At 35.4% G+C, this 18,712-nt stretch overlaps 1 protein-coding gene across 1 annotated transcript; it reads right to left on the bottom strand.

The window, feature by feature from the left end:
• Positions 1–3,055: 3,055 nt before the first annotated feature.
• On the bottom strand, positions 3,056–11,583 carry LOC149559307 (uncharacterized). Its single transcript, XM_089833216.1, has 14 exons — positions 11,364–11,583; positions 10,375–11,002; positions 6,769–6,850; positions 6,584–6,640; positions 5,988–6,043; positions 5,450–5,681; positions 5,231–5,317; positions 5,073–5,147; positions 4,909–4,989; positions 4,726–4,790; positions 4,105–4,354; positions 3,858–3,946; positions 3,557–3,671; positions 3,056–3,459 (listed from the first exon to the last, which is right to left on the bottom strand). Exons 2-14 carry the CDS (start codon positions 10,953–10,955, stop codon positions 3,418–3,420), a joined length of 1,812 nt encoding a protein of 603 aa, XP_089689342.1. The 5' UTR covers positions 10,956–11,002; positions 11,364–11,583; the 3' UTR covers positions 3,056–3,417.
• Between the last annotated feature and the right edge of the window lie 7,129 nt (positions 11,584–18,712).

The raw sequence follows: 18,712 nt of genomic DNA, 5'->3' as shown, positions 1-18,712 counted from the left end.
TATGCAAGAAGAGCCCACTGCCCTAACATGCAATAATCAATCAAGTTCTTCACCAGTATAGGTATACATACAATACTTTCTCATTGCTGAAACTCGCACTTTATCTCATCATACGTCAAATCTCACATCACATAAGGCTCACATATCTTTCAAGCTATCTTCACAATAGTTCGCATGTCATGCTACTTTCACATCACCTTCTTCATTCTTTGCACAAGATAACATATCTACTTATATCTCGCAAATTAATAATTCTCTGCTCAATTGGCCTTCATGTCTTCACACACTTGACATAATATAAAATCACTTATGGATTAATATCCTCAAAATTGGCTCATCACTTAGTAATTATTTTGTTACCAAAATAATTATTATTACTAGAATAATTCTTTAGGTCTTACAACTCATATTTCTAATATGCTATGTTATGCTATATCAAATACTTACACTGGTATTATATATGTAACTTGTGTATATTGTCTGTACACATATGCACACTAACTTACATCACCATAACATTGTCATAAAGTTATTCTCAATTGTACATGAGCTAACTTGAAGTGTGTCATCTGTACACATCACATATCTTTGTACTGTTGCAAACTATCTAACACTTGGACAATTTTCTATCTGTAAATGCATAAATGAAATGTTGAATACATGTTGCCATAAAAAACAACTCCCTAGACATCTAATTGACCATATTGCCAACACACAATAGGTAGATCAATGCATTGGATAAAAGCTTTGTCACAATGCTTTGAAAATGATATTGGTGTAAAACAAGAATGCTTGGGTATTGGTTAGGACAACTCCCTAGACATGTAATTGACCATATTGCCTACACACAATAGGTAGATCAATGCATTGGGAAAAAATTATCTGTCACAATGCTTTGAAAATGATACTAGTGTAAAACAAGAATGCTTGGTGTAAAACAAGAATAAGTGGGGATTGGTTACGACAACTCTCTAGACATCTAATTGACCATACTACCAACACACAATAGGTAGATCAATACATTGGGAAAAAACTATCTCTATCACAATGCTTTGAAAATGATACTGGTGTAAAACAAGAATGCTTGGGGATTGGTTATGACAACTCTCTAGACATCTAATTAACCATACTACCAACACACAATAGGTAGATCAATGCATTGGGAAAAAACTATCTGTCACAATGCTTTGAAAATGATACCGGTCTAAAACAAGAATGCTTGGGGATTGGTTAAAACAAGGTACTAGAAAGCTTGGGGATTGGTTAAACCAAGGCATTTGAAAGGTGTCCAACTTGGAAGTTATGTGGTAAAGTTTATTTATGCAGACGAAACTCACTCACTCTAATTGCACAAATTGTCCAAAGATTGGGTATAACACTTTGAAGCTCTAGATAGCGCTTATACAGGAGGTTACATTGCAAGTGGAAAATAGGAAAACCAAGGTTACAAGTTTCTCTTTAGAAAGGAAGAAACAGGTAGCTAATTTCATCTTTTGAAGGAACCTCTTCGGAATTAAGCTCACCTAAGAGTCATGGAGAACTGAACAACTATAAAGAGATCAGAGAGATTTTCTGCTGCAAAACTCGTGTAGACAAGCAAAACTGTGATTGATAAACCAAGAAAACTCCTCTTGGCCTGCTAGCAACTCCGATTGTGCTTTATGGTAGTGAAGTTTGACAGAGCAGCCCTTCCAAATCACAAATGAACAAGGATAGAATTCAAAACCCTTTTCACAAGTAACATCGAAATCAAACCAATGGTTTCATTTGAGATTCCCTTGGTGGAAGCATGTTTCTAATGGCGACTTCAGCAATAACCCATTAGCTAAGCTACTAAGTAAAGTTGAAAAAATAAATAATCACTTCTGGCTCAAACTAATTGTTGAGGAGAAGTTAGTACGTAGAAGAAAAACATAATAGATGGAACAGAACAAAAATGGCTATGCTAATGTGGTATTGAAGTGCAAAAATTGTCCCAATCATAATGAAGGAATAGAAATATTTCCGCTAGAAAAATAAAAGGTTACCATGCGTACACAAGCATGACGGGGGCAAAAACAAGCCCATTATGTGAAAGTGTGTGATAAGACTTCGGACAATGACAAAAAAAGATTACATGACTATAGCAAGTAAATGTAACAAGATTACACTAGATTGCTAGTGGCGCAAGTGAAAACCAGGTCTTGTCACCTTAAGGTGTGAAACTAGTAGATGGGCAATTCCCAAATAAGTTTCCTAAGAAAATTGTGTACTTTGTGCAGCAAAAGAGTGGCTGTACTTTTTGCAGCTATTTGCTGCCTTCAGGATATCCAAAAACCATTTTGAAGGAAGTTTGTCTAAACAAAATTTCTGAAGAAGCAAAGATTCACAGAACTACCGATTTCATGATAAAAATCCACAACCACAGAGCTGACATTATTCAAAACGTGATTTAATATTAGATTCTTGGACCCTTGGACTTGTGGATGTCGTCAAAATTCCTTCATGCATTCATTCATTCATTAGACTCTCCTGCAGAGGTAACTCTTCCTCACTATAACAATTGTACTGTTATAAATGCTGTTATTGCCTCAAACACAATTTTAGCATATTTCTCGTAGCAGGACAACTCTCTTACGGCTTTAATTCTTCACATTAAAGAAATTATGTAGTAAATGACAACTTTTTTTTTCAATCGTCCACATTTTCATGATCAGTTTATTGGTACAGGAACCCCCACATTATCTCAGTGACCTATTAAACTTCCAAAAATAAATGGTTTTAATAAAAGAACATTATTCACATCAACATCAACCAAAAGCTTATCCAATCCTCCCACCATAATACCTCAAAATGAACAAAAAACAGAGAAGATGGAACATCTAAGCAAATGCTGAGGCACAACTCCTCCCCCGTCCTAGCAATGCATTTAAAAAGAGTATGTTTGAAAAGAAGGTCCCTATAACATTAAACGGTAATCTTTTACAGCACACTTGTAATATCAAAAATTCTAGAATGCCTAATAGAGTTGCCGCATTAAAAACTTGGTCCGTGTAAGTTACATGAAAAAGAGACATTGAAAATATAAATAACATAAAACCTCTAACTATAAAGTAAAAAGTGAACAAAATTAAAATATACACATGGCAGCCAAAGGTGCCATCATGTTTTCCATACTAGTTCAGCATTTAAAGAATTCGTCTCCCGTGAAAAACAACAGGAGAGAAATTGATAGGATGGATTGTGTACAAACAATGATCCAGCTGGTTCAGAAATGGCCACCCAAAATGCAACAATCCAGCCACAAAACCATCCAAATCAAGTAATATTGTGGTCAATGCATTGTGTAATCGTGAGCAGATGATGTCCATTCACCTTTAACTTCAATGAAAACTAAACTAAAATGCTTGATAATTTTGAATATTTGATCCACCCCAATCATTTGCTATCAGGAAATTTTGCCTCATAGCTATAGGGAGGCTGCATGGGAAACAGCACAAATCAAATAATTAGACCATGGTATAATAACTTGACCTACAACAACAAATTGTATCTTTGTAAAACTCAACTAACATACCATGAATGTTGCCGTAATCATTTTGCCAGCAAACCATCTACCATGGAGAGCACGCTGTGCGCCAACTGCAGATGTTGCACTGTCAAAACGCAAGTATACATGACCAGCACTATACCTGCCACAAAAAAAGTGTGCCCTCAAGACCAGATGTAAGATAATAACTATGACTTCAAAAACAATTATACCAGTTGTGGGAACCTAGCAAAACAAAAAGAATATCATCTGGCAAATGGTTACAAAAAATGGAATAATCACTTCTACTGTAGGCTCATAAGAGTAACCCTTTAGAACAAGATCTTACTTGTCTACAAATATATGCTTCACTGCACCAAATTTTGAGCACTCATCTTGCACATCCTCTTTAATATCCACATCAAAATCAGGCTCGGTCTGCAATGCAATAATATGGTTATTACAAGTACAGCAATGGTTTACTTGAAAATTATTTGAACAATGATTATTACAAGTACAGCAATGGTTTACTTGGAAATTATTTGAACAAAGGCAAGACTAAATAAATAGCTGTCAAAACAGGTTCAGCTTGCAACCTCAAGTTTTGGATCAAACATATTTTTAAGCAACAAACAGTCACTAGGAACTCCAATAGGATCCACAGCTGGGGTAGCAGCAGCCGAGGTCATCATTCCAGAGCCTGGTAGCCCCATAAAACCAGGAATTGGAGTCGTTCCAAGCGTTGGAACAGGAGCCGGCGCTAATGTAGAAATACCAGGCACAGCTGACCCTGGGATGTTCAGAGCTGGATTAGCAAGCGGAGCAGTTGCAACAGATCCAGCAACACTGCAATAAACATGCCATAAAATATTATTGAACAAATCACAATACCTTTCACAAATAGGAGTTTCATCCATATGATCTTTTACAAATTCAAATTTTGGTGCTCAAGGGCAAGGATGCAGCAGTTGGACAAATAAATGATGACAAACAATCATTCATCATCTTGACATTTAAATGGTAATGTAAGCAGCTCATAACCTTTATGAATTCAAATTTTGGTGCTCAAGGGCAACGATGCAGCAAATGAACGCATTAATGATGACAAACAATTATTATCTTAACATCAAAATGGTATTGCAAGCAAATTACTGACACTAAAAAGGTAATGTAACAATTATCATCTTGACATTAAAATGGTAACATAAGCAAATTACCCTGTAGCTGTACCACTCCTATCCAGTTTTTGCATCAAAATTGCTCTAGAGCGAGCATTGAGAGACTGCAAAAAAGAAAGCTTCAGATTAATGATACAGGCATATAGATTCTGTTTCTATCAAATTATCTGGTTTTAAGATGATTCATCAAAAAATACAATTCACACAATTGATCTAACTTACTATGCCTCCCCCATCATCATCGTCAAAGTCACCAGCATTTGTACCAAGATCTTGCATTCCTTGGTCAGACACTGCCGATACCTGTTTTCCAACTCAAACGTCAGATTTACATTCTAGTTAAGATAATAATCCTCCATATAAAATCAAGAAAAAATTGTCCAAACCTTGATGATTCGACCAGCAATCTCCAGCTGACCATTAAGGCTCTGTGCAGCTCGAGCATCTTCAAGTCGTGCAAACTATCAAAAAAGAAAATAATTTAGTCTCTCTTCAAAGCAAACGTTAAATATAGTTTTGTCTATAATAGGAACCAGCAACTGACTTGAACAAATCCAAAACCCTTGCATTGACCAGTCTCTGGATCTGTGGGTAGCTGTACAAGCTCGACAGAACCAAATGGTTCAAAGACCTGTGAAAAGCAATAACAACAGCTGAATCAAACATCAAAAACAACAAATAATTCTGATTCTTAATTTAAAATCATTGATTTTGTCTACTAGTTAGAGAAGAAAAATTAATAAAATTCAAGATCTCTATATACCTGTCGAAGCTGATCTTCTGTTATGTTGAAATGTAGATTTCCAACATATAACCTTCTAGCTCCACCAGAATAAGGCCCAATCATACCACCAGGACCAACAACAGCAGCATTTGATTGAACTAGATTCTTCTCAGCCTCTGATGGTTTAACCATTACAGGCTGCCCAAGGAGCATCTGACCAGATAGTGCTATTGCCATTGGAACTGACATAGCATCATAAAATTCGATGTACCTAAATAATATTAATATAAAACATTAGACCAAAATAGTTAAATACCAAGGACAAGACCTCAATAGCACATCTCAAAGTCAAGTCAATATAAATAAGAAAACAACAATAAATAATTCATACAAATGGTATACCGTATATAAATAATTGAATCTCAAAATAATGGCAATTACGATATCTGAGTTTAAATATAGCCAAATTGAAAATAATTACAGGGAGAACAAAGCTAACTTTCAATGAGAAGCTTTGACATGACATTGTAAAATGCTACAGATATCAAAAAATGGTCAACTGAAGCAAACTACATACCCAACACCTTTTGACCGCCTTGAATTGCGGTCCATTATTAGCCTCACATCACGAACCTGCAAGAATTCCAAGTAATGAGATTTAGCAAAAACATTCTAAATCCCAGCCAGTTTGGGAAACTTACATCAATGAAAGCTCCAGCTCGACAAGGCTAAGTGATAGACAAATGACATGGCCACCTACAAGATGGCTAGTCAATTTAAAGGCCATCCACCCAATTTATAAAGACCATTAGCTCACACTCACCACATGCACAGAATGTTGAATCCATAAAAAAGTCATAATACTACGCCTCAATGAAAGATGGGTGCATTTACTGCAATAAGAAGCAAATGTATCTCAATGGTTGGTGGTAATACAAGTTTGCATTTCATGCATCTAATGTAGAAACTTCTGGAAAAAGGTCAATGTATGATCAAATATTGGTAATAAGGAAGCATGTGATGTCTACTATCAAACTTTGTACCATATCAAAAAATTATACATTCAGTATTACAAACAAAAACAACTTGATTGTTACCCCATCTATCAACAAACATTATACAGTGAAAAAATGAAAAGCAAAAAAATCTTATATGTACTCTATATATACTAACCTTCCCTGCTCTTGAAAAGAATTCATATACATCTCTTTCATCTGCCTTCAAACATATCTGCAACAAGAGAGAACTAATATTACAAACAAAATAAAAGTGATCTCTAAGGTTTGCATCAAAGAGAGAAGCAGTGATGCATCAGAACCACAGCCGAAAATATGTGTAAGAAAGTCATCTAGAAGCACCTGGTAAGCAAAAACAGTCCTCTGATCCCTCTCTGGATCAGCTTCTGGCTCTGGAGCTTCTTCCTTCCTTTCCTTGAAACGCCTACAAGAAAGGCAAGACTTGGGCTATTATACATTACATGCTAGAAAACTAATCATCAAACAAACTTAAGCAGCGTAAGGTAGAAAAACCACCAGTGAACTTATCAACGCAATTAGCCTCTGAATTACATGAATCAATAGAAGTACAATATCTCTGGATGTTTCCTGCCATCCAGAAAATAACTTTAAAAACATTGTTAATACAACATGACAATTACAAATCATTTAGAAGAACTCTTTGGACTGAGCATCTTAGATTCTTATCTCTGGGCACACAGGAGTTCTAACAAAAGCAACCATCAGTTGTCAACAACACCAAAACATTCAGAACAGTAAATAAACCCACTTTCTCCATCGCTGATCTTAATTTTAGATCTGTTTAAGTTTTCAATAGTTTCACAAGGAACTCCTTGAATTAACCCACTATAAAAATGACCCCTTCAAAATCAAATCAATATGTATAACTAAAAGATATGGTATGTCCAGTCTATGTAAATAAAGTATAGAATGCTTCTGCTTACTATCATATGGGCAAATCTAATCCATCTAATGTACCATTATTCAATGCTAATTTAAACCATTTCTAAACATATAGCAGTAACCGTTTTGTGATAATTATAAGGTAATAAGAAATCTTGATCGCATTCATTAGTAGAGTGTGTTTGAACCTCCAAAATTCTTTAATGTAAACTAATCCCTAGATTAAACTTTTGAACATGAAAGCCTTCCACTTCTAGTAGATAGCTCTAGCACAGAGACTAATCGCGGTGGGGGGGTCAACATGCCAAAGAACAGTAAAGTTGGGAATCTGAGTAAACTGTGGAGAAGTGTGAGAAGTATTGACTGGATCATATAAATAGAAAAACATGGAATGAAATAGATAGGTTAACTAGGAAACTACAAAAAGTTGACTAAACTACAACTGATTTAAGACTCGACTATATTAAACAATATGTAACAACAACGACACTAAATCATTGAGATTCAATATGGCAAAGGATGCAGGGTAGTAAGTAGTGCTTTGTATATCGCAAGGTGCCTATTGATCTACAAAAGCCATTTTCAAACATCAATAGTTTTGTTGGTTAAGGACAAAAACCCTGAAATGGCCACAAAAGTACAGGATGACAAGTAACTGGCATTATATAACTTCTTTCTCAAATTTATTAGCAACGATAAACTCCTTTTCAAGGTCATGCCTGTAATTTCAAGTCTATTGAGCAACCACTGTCTTCACAAGCACAAAAAGATGGATGTGATTCTCTGAATCAGAGCCCAAGGAGCACCCCACCAGCATTTCTGCAACAGAATTAAGTTAAATTAAACAATCTTGTACTGTCTTCCACTGTATAATTCAAATCATAACATGCCATCACCACAACATCCCACTACTGCAAGCTGACCCACCCAAATATCATGCTGAAAGGTCCAATAACGGGTTTCAGAAATGTCTGGCAAAGAAAATTTCAAGACCCATGACCTGAGTTTCTGTGCCTGGCTCACTTGCCAGAGACTGCTCACGATTGCTCTAGCATATCTGCGCGTTTCCAGAACCTATAATTCAATATTCCATCCTTTTTTTAAAAAAACAATACAATAACAGACAAATAACACATCAAGTTTGCCTTTGTTTGCAAAGTAACATTGTTATTAAGGATCATATAATGAAATCCAATTCTAATGCAATAAATGGCCTGATGACCACATCTATCACTTGGAATTGGGAAAATAAACAATTAACAATCACACACAACAATGCAATTGTGATGTTAATAATTGAAGTAATGTAACAAATGTCTACATCCAAAAACAGATAACTATTAAAATTTATGAGTATTTCAACAATACATGGCAGGAATAATCTGTACAATCAGAACAACAGACAAAACATTTACTAGCTATCTTATAGTGAATATTATGACAGCAAAAGGTTTTTTGGATCTTTATTTGCTTGGAATACATGTATGGAGGCATTAAGTGTAGGAATAGTAGTAATACTTTGAAGATATATGAAGCATTCACACAAATACATATAAAAGACAAACAAGGATTTGATTTTTAATTTGAAGACAACAATAATCAGACCAAACAGACATAAGCAGCAATCCAAACCAGGATTATACTACTAGTTCACAATTGAAGAACAAGAAAAAGAAACAAATTACATCATTCTTTCCCTCTATTTCAAGGTTGATGCTCCTGTAATTAGCTTAAAGAATCTTTATGTCATCAGAGATCATTAGCTTAACAGCAATGATATCAATGACACGTATAATTGTTGCTAGGAAGACATTCTGATAGTTGTTTAATACTTAAAATCTAATAATATTATAGAAAAGAATTCAGATAGGAAATGAGAGTACAAATAAATTGAAGTTGTTAAGAAATGCATGCGCTTAACCTATAAATTATTGTATTAGATGGAATAATTTATAATTATGAGTTTGCTTTTAAATAAATAGTTACTCCACAAGCAACTAAACAAGAAGTACAATAACCATCCTCTAAGAATCAACTCTTCCCAATTTTCCGATCTTCATCATTTGGCATGTACGTTGGCAGCTCAAAATTATTTGGTACTACTTTATTTCTGTTCTGTCAACTGTGCATGGAATCTCCATATTTTGTGATATTATCACTTTGGAGCCACAAACTATATTTCTGATAAGCAGAGAGCTTATGGGATAAATATCAAAAACAAATTATCAAAATGATTAATTTCCAAGCTCACCAATTGATAAGGAAATCAGTATCGATGCACAAACTAGTATGATTACATGAATACTATATAAGTCCTAGGGCGTGTGATGTACACAAATTTTAGTCTTTAGATGAATTATCATTCATCTAAGACCTTGACTTATAAATGAAAATATAGCTGCTTTAAAATCTGCAAATCTCTCTCTTCCTTTGCTTATATCAATATCCAGTTGAGTATTTTTCAATATAAGAATTTGAACATCAACATATTAAATTGACCTTTTCCTATTTAGGGATAACATTAGATTTTATTTTCTTATTTATTTGGCTTTTAGAGCATAATGCATCAAACAGAAACATGAGCTGCAAGTCTAAAGGGTATTCTCCACTACCTCTGGAAGGTAATTGTCCCCATTAGATCTCTCAGAGAAGTCACCCTAATACAGTCATATGCCACTATAATAAACTATTAAAAATTACAAGGAACCAGAAACTATAAAAACTTCACGTCGAACAACACCAAAACATCCAGCACTCTTAATAGAGGGAGAATGACATGCCTCAAAACTAGATTAACAAATTTAACGTTCAAGCACAACATCAGAGTCCCATCCATAAAAATAAATTTTGATATAATAAATTATAAATCTAGATGAGTAAAGTAAACACCTAATCAAAAATTAAGACTCCGACAACAAAATATAAATTCTGATACGCCAATAAGCTACTTGTAGAACTCCATAAGCAACAAATACATGGAGCTAAAATTTAAGAATTCAAATGAGAATAAAAAATGAAGTATGCGCAGAGGAGGGAAGTGAGTACCTGCTGTCTTTCTCCCTGAGCTCCCTTTCCCTATCTCTCAACTCTCTTTCCTTACTGATTCCCCGCTCACGTTCTCGCTCACTACGGTGCCGTTCAGAGCTGCTGCGGTGTCGTTCAGATCGGCTCCTGCTTCGACGTGAACGTTCCCTCTCCTTCTCAATTTCCCTAATCTTGTCTCTTTCCCTGTCCCTCTCCCTGTCTTTATCCCTTCCATTTCTGTCCGGCCGTTCCCTCTCTCTACTGCTTCTGTACCTACCGTCTTTTTCAACCCGCTCCAAATCTCTCGATCGCCCTTGCTCAGAGGGAGGTGACCGGCGATGAGACGAGCCTCTTATCGATCTCTCACGCTCCCGATCAGAACCCCTCACTCTATCCCTCATCTCATCCTCGGACCTAGCCCTCTTCGAACGATGATGATCGGCACCATGTCCATCTTCATCACTTCTCCTGTGCTTAGAGCTACTTTTGACTCGCTCCTTGCCATCGTCGTCTTCTCGCATCCGACCATTATTATCGTCGTCCTTAATTCCTTCGGGATTTTCCACCGTCTTCTCTAAATAATCGTACTCATCAAAATCCATCCTCAGAACGCAGCCAAAACCAAACTCCCTCCGCCTGCCGCTTCAATCTATCCACAATAATCGCAAATTAGATATAAAAATATCGAGGGTTTTTGAGATACTAAATTTACTAGCCCTATAAGAGATTTTATCCTCCTTTTAAACCAAAAAACAAGCACTAATCAACAATGGCAACAATTTATATACCAAGCACCAAAAACTTGGCATTGGTTCAAAACCCTAATCCACTTTTTTTAAAACCCTCGATATATCCTCCCCAATAAACAATTCTGTGCCGGTTCATTTCGAACCGCCAAGGAAACATTAGGGTCTCATTTATTGGAAAATAAATTTCACCGTCTGAGCCAGATTAAATTACAGAAATCCGACAAAAAAAAAAAGAGGGTTTACAGTTTTCATATGAAATACCTTGATTTGTTTCAAAGGGATGCGCTGCAACCCTTCAGCAAATAGGTAATGGTTTTGCTCCGCATCAAAAACCAATCAGAAAAATTTGTGCCCGATAAAACAAAACCTCCGAGGAAAACCAGAAGATAGCAAATTTAAAACTAAATGATAAAACGCCGAGAGAAAGGGGCAAAAACTCAATGATTATGAAAGCTCCCCTTCCCTAAAATGAACTCGCGGAGTCTTCAGATCTTTTTATTCTGGTATTTATTCTTGTATGATAATATTCTATGTAAGAAAGACGACCGAAGTTAAGTTATAAGGTAAAATTTTGGCAAGGGGAAAAAATTAAAGAAATAATGCAACAATAAGTATATGAATAATTTGCTTATTGGTGCTCAATACATGTCTTAAATAGAGCACATAGATTGATAGCAACTTAACATAAAATTATATTATTATTGTAAGAATTTGCTGAAGGCAATAATTCAACACCAAGATCAAGAAGTTCAATAGATAGCACAAGAGAGACTAATGATGATCAAATGAGAATCTCAATAATGATCAAAAATAATTATGGATATCAGATGAATACATATTAGAAGTGCACGTGTATAAAGGCAAAGAGATAAACATCACAACTAAGCACATGTCCACCAAGAATGGATTATCCTCCATTGAGCACAGGAGTTTGGATTATCCCACATAGGTGTATCTCATAAAAAGATGTTGTAGACACCATGCGCTCAAATAAGTTGCTAACTCCTGAGTTGTCAACAAGACAACTCATATGTCTATGCATATTCTTAGGTGTCTATATGACAACTAATATGCTAAAGCATTAACCTAAGTAAACTTAAGTAAAGTGTAATAATAATGAATTATTTACACTAACACCCCCCCTTAAGTGCAACTTAGGGGAATGCACTTAAGCTCACAAAGCTAAATGCAAAATGCAATGTAGGTCCTAGCTACTAGGCCATGTTAGGTACCCATGTACAAATGCAATGCTCTACAGACAATGATATGCAATGCAATGCAATCTCTCTGAAAATGGAGAAAGAGGGAAAATCTCATCGAAAAAACCTCCTCCAAGAGATAAGTACAATAGAGAAGAGAAGAGTCATGTGACCCCCCTGGTGAAAAATCCCGCACCTCCAAGAGATCTCACAAATTAAGATACTTCACCTCAGTGAAGGGCTTGGTGAAGATAATTGCAATTTGTTGTTCTATGGGACAATATTGCAATGCAATGACCTACTCATGAATCAACTCTCTGATGTAGTACATATGAACATCAATGTGTTTTGTGCGTTGATGTTGCACTGGATGTTTTGAGATTTCAATGACACTCTAATTATCACAATGTATGATTATGGGTCTAGGTATGTCAAAACCAAACTCCTTCAAAATGTGTTGTAACCAAATAGCTTATGTAGCCATAGTGACAGCTCCTCAATACTCAGCCTCAGTAGATGAATGAGCAATAGTGTTCTACTTTTTACTCTACCAACAAATGGGGTCAAAACCAAGATGAAACATGTATCCTAAAGTGCTTTTGCAAGAATCAAGATCCCCTGCATAGTTTGAGTCTATATAACCCACTAACTATAGTCCAATACCAACTGCATAGTATATCCCATATGTATGTGTACCCTGGATATAATGTAAGATGTGTTTGGTTGCCTTTCAGTGAAGTTTGTGTGGCTCTTGCATGAAGCGAGAAACTATGCCAACTGCAAATGACATGTCAAGGCATGTATGTGTCAAGTAGATGAGACTTCCAACCAATTGTCTATACAAAGTAACATCAATAAGTGGAGTGGAACACTTTGCTTCTAACTTATATTAGCGCTTCATTTCACGATTCAATGTAGTCCTTGATAACATACAAGGCTTTTTCATCTAAGCCCGCCACAAGACATTCAACCTAGAATTTCTACAATCCAAATTCTTGGATGTCTTCTAACCACATCACTACCTTTGCCCAGTTATTTCTTCCCTTCTCATATCCTTCATTGCTCATTTCCACCTTTTTAGTAGTGGTTAATATTTCTTTCGAAGCCTTATCCAAGTGACCTATATATTTCACGATGTCATCCAGGACACCTTGCACCCATTCTCCTATGATTTTTGCAACTACTTTACATTTGTGCAGGTTCTCAAGAGATTGCTAGTTAGTTGTAGAGGACACATCGACGATTGTTGACATCTTGCTAATCAATTTTGCTTTAGGATGAAGGATAGCATTAATATATTGCACCATGTTCTTGATAGTTTCCTTCATTTCTTGTTTATCCTATCCATCTTTCCATACTCTATGTGCAATCTTTTTATTAGAGGCTTCAAAGAATTCCATATCCACCTCATGGTTTTCTTTTCCTGGATCAACTTTTGTTATCTAGTAATCTTGAGGAGCTAGGGACTCACGTGAGCTTCCATCTGGTGGTGTAGCTATCTCAGCTGGCCAATGCCAAAAATTCTTATCAAAGTTGATCCTTGCTTCAGTCCTTGCCTTCTTCACGTTAGGTGTTTTTCCCATACACTTACTGACTAAATCATCAATTGGCATGGAAAGAGGAACCATGCTCCTCTTCTTCTCTACAAAATTTTCCAACCATTTAGGTGTGACCTATTCTTTGTTAGTAGTAGGGGAGAATTTGGCTAAGGCAAGATTACTTTCTTGGTCCTTAGTATTAACTGGCAAGTTCTGAAGTTCAAGTACACTATTTGCCATTTGTAGTTCTTCTGCAACCTCAAGATCAACTGTTATGGTACTCTTTGTTTTGGTGGTTGATGCCTTTCTTGTGCTTGAATGGGTGACCTAATTTGTCTTAGAAGTACCCTCTTAAACTTGAAGTTGAAGTGGCTCTGGAACTACTTCAACTTCAACTTCAACTAGACCTACAATAGGATCATGAATATCTTGATTAGTGATCTCTTTTTACTTTTTGGGAGCCTTTTTACTTTTTCTTTTTGAAAGCTTCTCAAAAAGGTCATAAGTGGTAATAGTTTTCAAATTTATCCAATTTGTGGTTCTAGCTAGCACATCCTTAGTGCGAGAGATTACATCATCTTCTTCTCTCCTTCCCCAATTAATTTTAGGAATGGGCATGCACTCAATCTAATCGATGTAGAATGGATCAAGCACCTCTTCAGAATCCTCCTACTTCAGCCCACATGTATCAAGATCCATGTTAAACATAATGATTTTTTTAATAGTTAGGTGTGACCACAACCTTTTCCTTCAAATTTATTAAGGCAATTTTCCCAATAATCTTCCAACTGCAGAGAGTGAACAAGAGAGACTACATTTTTAACATTATTTCTAAAAATACCTATATAATCAAAATCTTTCTAAGAGGAGAAGGGTTTAAAGCACAGATGAGCCAATGATTCCTTTGCTAATATAGCTTGCTTTAGGTTGGAGCATCTATAATTTCCAATTTCAATAGGGAAAAATATAGAAGAAGACCTCTTAGGAATCTCAAAACACTCTGTCATAGAGACGAATTGGCTGCATATCTTAGATAAAACTATAGAGTCTAAACAGTAATGAGGTAACTTCAACAGTTCACCAAAAAAGCCAATCGTCCTAATATATGTGAACCTAGGAAATTGAATATAAAAGTAGCCATAGATTTGTACAACTTGCATGGTTTCTTCATACAGCCTATCATTTTCATGACCTTGAAGTTCAAAGCCCAACCTTCCTAGAAAGACATCATTTACCCTTCTAAACTACTTACATAACACAGCCTCCTAAAGATCACTATAATACTGATAAATGGGGATTTCATCGGTCCAAGCTGCATGTGGGAGATTTTCCCATTCTTTAGATGCTGCTAGGATATAAATCAAATAGGAAGATAATAAAAATGGACCAAAGTTGTTGACAACTATTAAACCTTTGTGCAAATTCTCAGTAATCAGGTTGGCCCAGTCAATGAACTTACTTCCTTCAACAATCTTTTGGATGAAGAAATACATCCAAGACTCTTAATGAAATGCATGTTCATTTCCCTTAATCCTATTCAGCAGGAGTACAATGTCTAAAATTTCCCTTATGAAATGCTCAATAGTCAAAGGTTTTGGTAACCTTGAGCCCCCCTATGTAGGTTTCAGGAGCCAGGACTAGGCTACCTTATTATCATAGCTACTTTTTCCCTCAACATATAGGTGCTCTACTTCTTCGAATGTCCATGGCTCATAGGGCTCTTTGTGGAGAATTCTAAAGGCTAAAAAGACACTTGTTCTATTAATCCTAACTATTACCTCCCCTGAAACTTTCTTGATGCACCTAGTGTCCAAGTCATAATGGTTTGCACACTCGATAACAAGTTCTAGGCATGTGATTGTAGCAGGAAAGGCAACGGCTTCCAATAACCCACTATTAGCTAGCTTTTGATAAATAGGGCCTGATTGGGAATTTCTAGTTCTCTTAGTGACATTGGATAAGTTTTTATTAACCAAAAATGTATCACAAATTTTAGGCAAGGGACTAAGCAAACATGGTTTTCAAATGTGGGCATTTTAGGACGAAATAATGTCAAGACTTGCTACTTGAAATATAGGTTTGAAAAGATACAAATTGAATTACTTCAAAACAAAGCAAGGACAAATGAAATTGTAGAGGGTTATGGCAACACACTTACAGTTTGATAGAGCTACAGCTTGCGATTCATTCTCCCTACTCAACAGCATTGGAATTTCTTTAGAAATGGCGAAATGAGTGGGAAAAAGGTAAAATGAATGCATTTGAGGGATGACTTACAAAGGAAATTGTGAGACAAATATGACAAGTAAATACAATAATTACTTATTCATGTGCCATGCATTGGAAAAGATCCTCTGAGTAATTTGTTTTAAATGCCCATCAAATTTGCACATGTACTGTCACTCCATATCATCATGAAATGACAAATTTTCCCTTTCACCAAATCTTACCATATCTGAACATATACCACCTTAAAGTTCATATTTATTATCCCACCTACCTTGGGAAGTGTTTTTATGTGACCCAACTTGCCTTTTGGCTCAAGGATTTGAAACTTACATGAAAACAAAGCCTCAGTTTACCAAATCGACATCAAAGTTGAAGTTGAAGTTTGGGTGGATCGGACTTCAACTTTGACTTTGACTTCACCAAGACCAACTCGGGGATAAGAAGTGGACTTTGACACATGGAAGACTGATGCGAGCTCAAACTTGAAGTTGAAGTCAAACAAAAATTCAAGTTCAACTTCAAGATGAAGAAAAGACTCAAGATTGAAACATTCTAGGACATGAGAAAAATATACATGGTAACAAGTAGAATGAGAAATATAGTTTTGTTTCTTGCTAGTCCACGTAACCAGCATTTTTCCTAAGAAAAATGCTCCTCTACTAGTTCTCTTTCTATCATCAATATTTCTAGTTCAATCAACATCAATATAGGCTCTCAACTCAAATTTCTCATTTTTCATGTAGTATAGAGCATAGTCTTTTGTTCCTTTCAGATATCTCATTATTCTCTTAACAACCATCAAATGATTCTCCCTAGGATTAGTAGAGAATATTTCAACTATCCCTACAAATAATGTAATATCAGGTCTACTGTGTACTACATATTGTAATTTGCTAGTCATAGACCTATATAATGTTTGATTCACCTCAGCTAAATCATCATTCTTTGACAATTTATGTCTTGTCACCATAGGTGTACTTACTAGCTTGGAATCCTCCAATCCAAAAGTTTTCAATATCTCCTTTATATAATTTAACTAAGTGATGTATATACCATATTTCATCTAATGTACTTGTAGACCCACAAAGAACTTGATCTCTTAAAGCATAGACATCTCAAATTCTTTCTTCATTTCATTTGTAAAAGCATTACATAAAGTATCTTGACCTCCAAATATAACATCATCAGCAATTTTTTTCAATAAAAATACCTTTGCCTTTCTTTGTCTTCAAGTATAGATTGTTATTATCGCCAGTCCTTTCAAATCCAATCTTCAGAAGACAATTATGAAGCCTTTCATACCATGCTCTTCATGCTTGATTCAAATCATATAGAGCTTTGTGTAGTCTATAAAACCTTCTTTTTTTTTGTTAGCATCAACAAATCCTTTTGGTTGTTCTATATAAACCTCTTCCTCTAATATACCATTAAGAAATGTAGACTTAACATCCATTTGATAAACTTTGAAACCTTTGTATGCAGAGTAAGAAAGCAAAGTTCTTACTCCTTCCAGTCTTGCAACAAGGGAAAATATTTCTCCATAGTCAATCCCTTCTTCTGTGCATAACCTTTACAAACTAATCTTTCCTTGTTTCTTGTGATTTCACCATTTTCATCTAACTTGTTTTTGGATACCCACTTGGTGCTAATCACATTTTCATCTTTTGGTTTAGGAACTAGAGTTCATATCTTATTTTTCTCAATTTTTTCAATTTCTTCTTCCATGGGTTTACTCTAGTTCACATCTTCTAAGAAATATTTCACTATTTTGAGTTCTTGCATTCTCAACAAACATGTATCATTTCTCAACTTGTACCTTGTCATTGGTCTAGCATCTTTATCTCCAACAATTTGTGCACCAGAATGATGTCTCTTGCAATACTTAGATAATCTTGGTTTATCTCTATTTTCTTCATTTTCTCTCTCAACTTTTGAATCACTATGCGCATCTTTGTCAGGTAGTTTAGCAACACTTTCATGTACGCTAATCTCAAGATCATAATGTGCCTCAACTTCATTCTATAACTCAACATCTAAATGTAGCTCAATTCCTAAATGCAACTTGGCATTCATAGTATGTGACTCGACAGTTACTGAAACTTACTGTTGGTTTGTAACTTGATTTATAACATCTTCATTAGTAGGCATACCTTAATAAAATTATACAAATGATTTGCATTCTTCTAATTCCTTCATAGGTTCAGCCTTATATACTTTTGTATATTCATCAAATTTCACATTTTCACTTTCCACAACTTTGTCAGTGTTAGTATTTAAACACTCATAAGCTTTAATTCTTGTGGAATAACCAAGGAATATACCCTCTTCACTTTTTGCATCTAGTTTACCATTCCTAAAATCTTTGAGAATATAACACATGATCCCAAATACCTTAAAATATTTCACATTGGTTGAGTATCCATACCATAGTTCAAAAGGTGTTGAATGAGTACCTTTCTTGACTTGCACATGGTTCAAGGTATATACAACTATGATTATAGCTTCTCTCCAATATTTCAAAGAAATATTTTTCTCCATCATGAGTATCCTACCACATTCCATTATAGATTTGTTCTTCCTTTTAGAGATTCCATTTTGTGGAGGGGTTCTAGGAGAAGATGTCTATCTTTTGATTCCTTTGTCA

The sequence above is a fragment of the Cupressus sempervirens genome, chromosome 5 (genome assembly GCF_028749045.1).
Source record: "Cupressus sempervirens isolate cs-2001-9-10 chromosome 5, ASM2874904v1, whole genome shotgun sequence".
NCBI classification, from domain to species: domain Eukaryota; kingdom Viridiplantae; phylum Streptophyta; class Pinopsida; order Cupressales; family Cupressaceae; genus Cupressus; species Cupressus sempervirens.
The sequence above is the reverse complement of the archived record's forward strand: the minus strand, read 5'-3'. Positions and strand labels throughout refer to the sequence as shown.

Bases quoted from the DNA above. Each gene is read 5' to 3' on its own strand.
- LOC149559307 (XM_089833216.1), bottom strand. From the start codon at position 10,955: ATGGATTTTGATGAGTACGATTATTTAGAGAAGACGGTGGAAAATCCC. The intron at 6,851-10,374 runs GTACTCACTTCC...CCTTTCTTGTAG, and splicing joins CTCAGGGAGAAAGACAGCAG to GCGTTTCAAGGAAAGGAAGG. The intron at 5,682-5,987 runs GTATGTAGTTTG...AATATTATTTAG, and splicing joins AGGCGGTCAAAAGGTGTTGG to GTACATCGAATTTTATGATG.